At 39.9% G+C, this 7362-nt stretch overlaps 1 protein-coding gene across 5 annotated transcripts; it reads left to right on the top strand.

The window, feature by feature from the left end:
• Window positions 1–608: 608 nt before the first annotated feature.
• On the top strand, window positions 609–6816 carry rnf14 (ring finger protein 14). Of its 5 annotated transcripts, none has more exons than XM_080866307.1 (9): window positions 609–789; window positions 1412–1570; window positions 2344–2405; window positions 2533–2686; window positions 3223–3608; window positions 3705–3933; window positions 4547–4719; window positions 5250–5380; window positions 5494–6816. In XM_080866307.1, exons 2-9 carry the CDS (start codon window positions 1420–1422, stop codon window positions 5555–5557), a joined length of 1350 nt encoding a protein of 449 aa, XP_080722433.1. In that variant the 5' UTR covers window positions 609–789; window positions 1412–1419; the 3' UTR covers window positions 5558–6816. The 5 variants fall into 5 exon arrangements, with proteins under 5 accessions (XP_080722433.1, XP_080722429.1, XP_080722432.1 ...); XM_080866303.1 differs by having other exon boundaries at window positions 613–789; window positions 2275–2405; XM_080866306.1 differs by lacking the exon at window positions 609–789 and adding an exon at window positions 841–991 and having other exon boundaries at window positions 2275–2405.
• Window positions 6817–7362: the final 546 nt, after the last annotated feature.

Raw genomic sequence — 7362 nt, 5'->3', positions numbered from 1 at the left:
TACGTGTTTTGGATTTTGCATGTGTTTTGGATTTTGTATGTGTTTTGGAGTTTGCATGTGTTTTGAATTTTGTACGTGTTTTGGATTTTGCACGTGTTTTGGATTTTGTATGTGTTTTGGAGTTTGTACGTGTTTTGAATTTTGTACGTGTTTTGGATTTTGCATATGTTTTGAATTTTGTACGTGTTTTGAATTTTGTACGTGTTTTGAATTTTGTACGTGTTTTGTATTTTGCACGTGTTTTGTATTTTGTACGTGTTTTGGAGCTTGTACGTGTCTTGGATTTTGCATGTGTTTTGGAGTTTGCATGTGTTTTGGATTTTGTATGTGTTGAGGAGTTTGTGCGTGCTATTTGGAATTTGTAAGTGTTTTGGAGTTTATACATGCTTTGTCTCTAGGGGCCACCGTACTTTTCAAGTAAACCGGTTCAAGTCCAATTCAAGTCCCAAGTCATTGGTGTAAAAGTCCAAGTCAAGTCACAAGTCTTAGAACATTTTTTCAAGTCAAGTCTAAAGTCATAAAATTAATGACTCGAGTCTGACTCGAGTCCAAGTCATGTGACTCAAGTCCACACCTCTGATGAACAGGTGTACCTAATGAAGTGGTGTATGTTTACTAAGATTCGTACAGTCTTACAGAGGTACAATATTTATTTAAATACCATGAGGTCGCTGCTTCTTAGCGTAACAAAATTGCAAGTAAAGATGTCATACACTCACAAGCCTGAAGGTGACGCGCCATGACAGAAAGAAGTCAGGGCAGGAGTCATTAGTGCTTTGGCCGCACAAGGTAAGAAACATTGACTTTTCCATAGTTAATTAGTACTTAGAGGCTTAGGGATCTTATGCAGGGGTTCTTAGTTGCGTAGACGAGCTAAAGTGCTGTGTTGCTGCTACAGAAGAAAAGTTAGAGGACGGCCGAGATCCCCAAGAAGCCACTGTTTGAGCTAGCACAACAAGCTAGCCTGGATGGGTTTCCCCTAGTTACTTTGGTAGTTACGGAGCTGTCCTCTAGTTTGAAGCTGACTCACGGTTCAGATTTACTTGCTGTTAAATTAGGATGGAGTTAGGAATACGTCTGACATAGATAAGTAAACTTTTTCTAGCTAGCTTGCTAACTTTTGGGCCACACTGTAGCATGACGTTAGCTACGGTAAGCTGACGTTATATCACAGGAAACTGTACTTTGCTCTCAGGTGATTAGTCATTGTTATATAAAAAGAGTTCCGGGAAAACCACGGTTAACCAAGCTGCAAACTGTGAATGCAGGAAAACGTTATGTTTCTGAGGACAAAATGCAAGTTGCTGCTTTTGTTTTTAGCTTTCTGTCAGTATTAACGTGTGCTAGCGGTTTGTCAGGATTTGTCATGATATTTCTAATAATAAATGTTTGTCACACACCGTTAATGCAGGAATGTAAATGTCTGAGGACAAGGAAGCCCAGGAGGATGAGCTGCTTGCTTTAGCAAGTATCTACGATGAAGAGGAATTTCATCGGGCAGAGTCTGCACAGGGGGGAGAGATCCAGCTCTGTCTGGAGCTCCCTCCAGATTTCAAAGTGGTAGTCAAAGGTACAGCTGTCCGGTAGGCTTTGCAAAGAAAGAAAAGCAAGCTGTGGGGAAAAATCTGACAGGTTTCATAATAATAAAGCGCTTTTCAGGATGCGTTGGAGAAGATGGGCTAACCCTAACCCTCTGTACCTTAATATAATTTTATTAAGATCTTCCAGATTCCTGAAAGAAATGGCAATGGGTATATGGTGATAAACATGATTAAAGCTTAAGTAATTATTAGTTTGTTTTATTCAAAGATTAGAGATAGCTTTTTCAAACTGCATGTGGCCATTTAAGATGTTTACATTGATATTTTCATCTTTTCGTTTGCATCCTACAGCATTACTCTCTCCTTCCTGCCTCCATCTCATCCCCCTCCTCACCTCAAGCCTCATCTGTGCTGAAGTCAGGACTTTAACATAGGAAAACTTGCATAAACATACTTATTTATTACCGATATTGTCACAGTTAGTGTCAGCAGGTTAGACATGCAATCCTTCCCGGTCTCCATGTAGCTGACAACAAGCTCGCTAAACAACAACATGTTGGACTCAAGTGTCCTAAAAATTCAACTTTTCCTTATATAAATATGATTACCTTTTCATATCGTATGCGAGTTTGGCCATCCACAGCTAATATGGGGTGCAGAGGGTTAATTCAGTTATTCCCTCCTAATCATGCACTAATAAGAAATGTAATGAAGTCTCTTCTGTCTATCACAGGAGAGAATAAAACTGAATATAATGTCTCCTTCCTACCTCCTTTGGTGGTCAACTTTGAGATTCCTGCAGACTATCCCTCTACAGCCCCACCGCTCTTCACTCTCAGCTGTAAATGGATGACCAGAGCACAGGTACGGACTCATAACAACTCAGATAATCCTTTATTGTGCCACAAGAAGTACTGGACATGTTGGGATATTCAAATTGTGAGTCAACAGTACATCGTAAATATCAAAACCTTTCTCAATGTCACCTCAGATGAGCTCTCTATGCCGACGACTGGATGAGCTGTGGGAGGAGAATCAGGGTTGTGTGATTCTTTTCACATGGATCCAGTTCCTCAAAGAAGAGGCTCTGGGCTTTCTGGGTATCCAGTCACCTCTTGAAATCATAAGGGGAGGAAGTAAGGCAGGTAATGAGTGAAGAAAACCCGACCGTGCAGTGAAAATTAGAGCATAGATACTTCACACCACACACTATGCACACTGGGACAAACTGGCTCAAAACATTAGATTTGTTAATGTTATTTAACCTCGCCATGTCTTCTTAGCCGTTAGTTGAAATTATCCACATTCCAAAATAGCATAACATGGACACTGTCAGTGCTTTAGCTGCACTGAGCCTAAAATGAACATTTTGGATGCTTCTCAGTTGCAGAATACTTGATGCACACGTAGGCATCCTGGGTGTGAGGATCTCAGTTTTCTCATTGTTTTGCTGATGGCTACCTAACATCTCATTGGTGGTATCCACTTTTTTCCCCTGAAAGTTGAACTGGAAAGATGGAAGGTTGAAAGCTATTAATTGTTTCCCTGTCATGTGCATTGGTACACACACTTGTACACATTGTTCACATCTCAGGCATTTTTTCTGTTTGTAATTCATATGTACAGATTGCATTTTATGTTTATAAATGGTGCAAATTTGTCTTTTGCTTTTTTGTCCTAGCTATGGTGCAGTTTGGGGGCCATCCTGAAAAAGCAGAAGAAAAGAAAAAAGAATTGATGAATTCCAAGTCTGAACAGAAGATTTCATCGTCTTCTCAGCTGGACCCGAGGACTGTCCTTTTGATGGACCCGCGTGCCGACCTTTTACCTCAGCTCCTAGACTTTGACGAGGCGCAGCGGCAGAGGGTGTTCGACAGCAGAGTGTTCTGCTGTGGAATCTGCTTTGTAGAGAAGCTGGGCTCAAACTGTCTCTGCTTTAAGGAGTGCCAACATGTATACTGCAAGGCCTGCATGACTGAATACTTCCAGATCCAAATAAGGGATGGCAATGTTCAGTGCCTTAACTGCCCGGAGCCCAAATGTACCTCTTTAGCCACACCGTCACAGGTATTTGTGATTTATGAGTCCGTTCAATTAAAGTCCAACTCACCCTACCGTCAGCGCCTACCCTGCTTTCCTTTCCTGTCTGCCTTTATGTTTCAGGTGAAACAGCTCGTGGACGAGGAGCTGTTTGCCAGATATGACCGTTTGCTCCTTCAGTCCAGTTTGGACCTTATGGCTGATGTGGTCTACTGTCCCCGTCAGTCCTGTGGTACCGCTGTAATGATGGAGCCAGACACAACCATGGGCATTTGCTCAGCATGCCAGTATGCTTTTTGCACACTGTGCAAGCTGGGGTATCACGGTGTCTCCCACTGTAAAATTCGTGCAGGTAATGCCACTGAAACTTTAATAGTTTTCTTTAGAAGCAAATCTGATTGGTCAGTTAACTCGACCTACAAATTTTGTAGTAGAAACCAGAAAGTCTCCAATATCAAAATGTTGTCTTTGTCCACCAGATTCTGTACATTGGTGTGAAGATTTCTTTGTTTAACCCTTGTATGGTGTTCGGGTCTGTGAGACCCGTGTTCAGTTTTTTTCAAAAGAAAAATTAAACAATTAATTATTTTTTCACGTGTAAATGTGTTGTGTCTTTCCACTCACTCCACTTGATTATAACTGATTTATTTATAACATTTTATATAAAAGAAAAACGAGAAGCACATTAATTCATAAATGTGATCTAACAAAGGTAAAGGGAAAAAATTAACCATGTTTGCTGTTCATATGTCTTGTAATTGGGATGAAGTAAACATCTGTTGAGTAATTTAACATAAAATTGTTTGATAGTGTTAATTTGGAAAGCCAAAACTCTAGCGGGTCCACCAGACCCATGAACACTGGCTGAGTAACAAAAATACGAACACCACACAAGGGTTAAAGACATGCCATCAACACATCTTCATGTTCAAACCAGTGTTTTTGTTTTGTTTTTTTCCCTACAGAGGAACTGCGTAACCTGAGAGATGAGTACCTGTCTGCTACTGCTTCAGGGCAAAAGTTCATGGAGCAACGCTATGGGAAAAGGGTAATCCAGAAAGCAGTTGAGGAGTCCTTTAGCAGAGACTGGCTCAGTGAGAACTGCAAATGCTGCCCGCGCTGTGGAACCAATATACAGGTTGGGCTTTCCCTGTTGTTAACAGTGAAGTAGAACTGGCTTTGACTTGAGCATCATGGTTCAGATTTTTGTAAAATTGAATGTTTATTGTCATCAGACGGTCTCCAAAATGAACTGCAGCCACCAGTCAAAAATTGCTCCTTAAAACGTACTGGCCTAGAGACATCCTAGCAACTCATGTTTGCTAGGGGGAAATGTTTACTCCTGGAATCATTGTCTGCGTTTGTGTCACATGTTTATTTCCGTTAATGCCCGGTGAGTAGTTGTTAAGAGCTTTCATTGAAGTCTATGAAATCCTTGACGAGAGACTCTGGCAATCTGCCAGCAGCCAAGGCAATCGCAGAGCAACTTTTTTTATTACCTGGAAACCACTGTCTAACCAGGTTGCCAAGGGGTTGCCTAGTGATCTTTAGGCCAGTGACTGAGGCGTCATATGTCGTTATTTTTTTCTGTTCTGTCTGTGAAAAATCTTGCGTTCGCTTCCAGATTATCCCAGTTGTAGCTAATGTATCGTTTCTGTGTCTCTTCAGAAAGTTGATGGCTGTAACAAGATGACCTGCACCTCTTGTAAGCAGTACTTCTGTTGGCTGTGCCTGGGCGTCCTCAGCAAAGTCAACCCATACAGTCACTTTAACAACCCACATTCACCTTGTTACAACCAGTAAGAGATTTTTTTTCCTTCTTTTTTTTAACCCCCTCCCCCAAGTTAGGCTTATTGATATTATATTTACATTACGTATTGTTTGTGAATGCATCTTTTCTTTCTTGTTGCAGGCTTTTTCTCGGTGTGGATCCTGATGAAGATGATGATGCCTTCTGGAGTGATGAGGAGGACTGACACTGTGCAGTGCTTCACTGCTGTATGCTCAATTTGAACGCACTTTATCTCTCACATAGCCACCACTTCATCTGTGACTTCAATATGCCTGCATTGGCCAAACAGTGCAACTACAGCCACCATAACCCTACCATGTCACTATTATGTCTTTGTTAACATGGTAACATTAAAATTGCTGTTTTGGTTTGTACATCAATAATGGGTATTTAGATATGTGGTTATTGATTGGCAGCACAGTTTTCTGCACCTGACTGGGTCACTGGGCTAAATCATTGGAAATGCTGTTTGAATTTCAGACTTATACAGGTCAACATTATATTGGTTGTACATGTCTAGATTTTCTCTTTTCAAGTAGACATGCACTTCCTGTCCTGCAGGTTTATAAAGTTTAGGAACTAATAATGGAACCACTAGTTAAGCTCAGTTTGCTCAATTTCAGGTGCTTTTTCTGCCTTTCCAGTGTTAAGAGGAAAACTGGAACCGTCTTTGTCCCACTTTGTCATTATTCACGTCACATTAACAATCTAATCAGATTTTTCATTTATCAAAGGTATGGCATGAAAACCTTTGTTTTTTTTAAATTTCGTGATATAACAAATACAATTAAGATAAAGCTTTAAAGAAATGGAGACAAACCCAGAGATGTGTTACTCACACATAATTTCAAAACTGGAAGTTGTGCTTTGTTTTAGTTCTAGGCATTATGGGAAAACCCCCATGCCTCCCAAAGACACAGGGTGCTATTTACAGAGCCTACTCCGTAGTCTTTCATAAACAAGTTTAGCTGAGTCATTGCACAAAGTCAAAGCAGGTTAAAATTTATTTCATTGGATTGGTTGGTATTGGTTTTATTATATTTCTGTACAGAACTAAATAATAGAGGAAAGTGGCTTAGATACTTTTGAGAATCAATGGTTTAACGATTGCTCATTAGGGTATGTGTTGCTTTAATTTCATTCAGGGATTGGTGTGAGAAATGATATAATCGAATAGATCTACTCCTTAATGTTGCCACTAATTAGTGTCAAAGTGAGGCCAAATAGTTTAATTATATCCACAGATACAAAAATTAGTTTGTATTGTATTACTTCATTTACATTAGAGTGAAAGGGCAAATTTCTAATGCAAGCAGTTCTGTTCTGAATTGAACCCTGCAGCAAATCTGTTCTTTTTTAGCACTGAATGATTTGGTCTGTCCTGCAAAGCATGTTGATTTGCATTGCAATTAACTGTTCCTCAAAGTAAAAATTCTTACTTAACATTTTGTCTGTTTCATTTCATGTCTTGGTGCCAGCATAAAACTGCACATGAATAGACACAACTGTAGGTTGAGGTTTGAACGCTGACCTTAAGAGTAATACTGAAAACAGCACAGTGTAAACAGTTTAACGGGTTATTAATATTTGAAATGCTTGCCTCTGTTGTCAGTAATTTAGTGAAAACTTCCTGATGCACTAAACATAATGTAAATGTCATGATTGTCTTGCAGTGTATCACTTTGCCCACATGTTATGAGCCATCATTACTGTGGGCAAAGTGGATATACAGTATAACAGATGGACGAAAGTACTGTGACATTACTCAGGTTTGTGAAGTCCTATATTGAAGCCTCAGGATGAATTTTTGACACAGTCTCTGTCTTTTGAAACCTGATGTACCCATGAAACTGCATGTTTGTTGGCTACTGACTTAGTCCTGCTTTCTGACAGTCTTGTGCTTGAAAGCCGCTGGACTTCTTTAGGTTCCTGAAAACAATTTACAAAATGAACTTGATGTTTTATTCAGTATGACCTGAAATAAGATAC

Source organism: Rhamphochromis sp. 'chilingali' (genome assembly GCF_963969265.1).
Source record: "Rhamphochromis sp. 'chilingali' genome assembly, chromosome: 19".
NCBI classification, from domain to species: Eukaryota; Metazoa; Chordata; class Actinopteri; order Cichliformes; family Cichlidae; genus Rhamphochromis; species Rhamphochromis sp. 'chilingali'.
Note: the sequence above shows the minus strand (reverse complement) of the source record. Positions and strands in the feature narration are given on the sequence as shown.

Coding starts and splice junctions, on each gene's coding strand:
- rnf14 (XM_080866303.1), top strand. CDS start 1,420: ATGTCTGAGGACAAGGAAGCCCAGGAGGATGAGCTGCTTGCTTTAGCA. Junction 1,571..2,274: donor TTTCAAAGTGGTAGTCAAAG/GTACAGCTGTCC, acceptor TGTCTATCACAG/GAGAGAATAAAACTGAATAT. Junction 2,406..2,532: donor AATGGATGACCAGAGCACAG/GTACGGACTCAT, acceptor ATGTCACCTCAG/ATGAGCTCTCTATGCCGACG.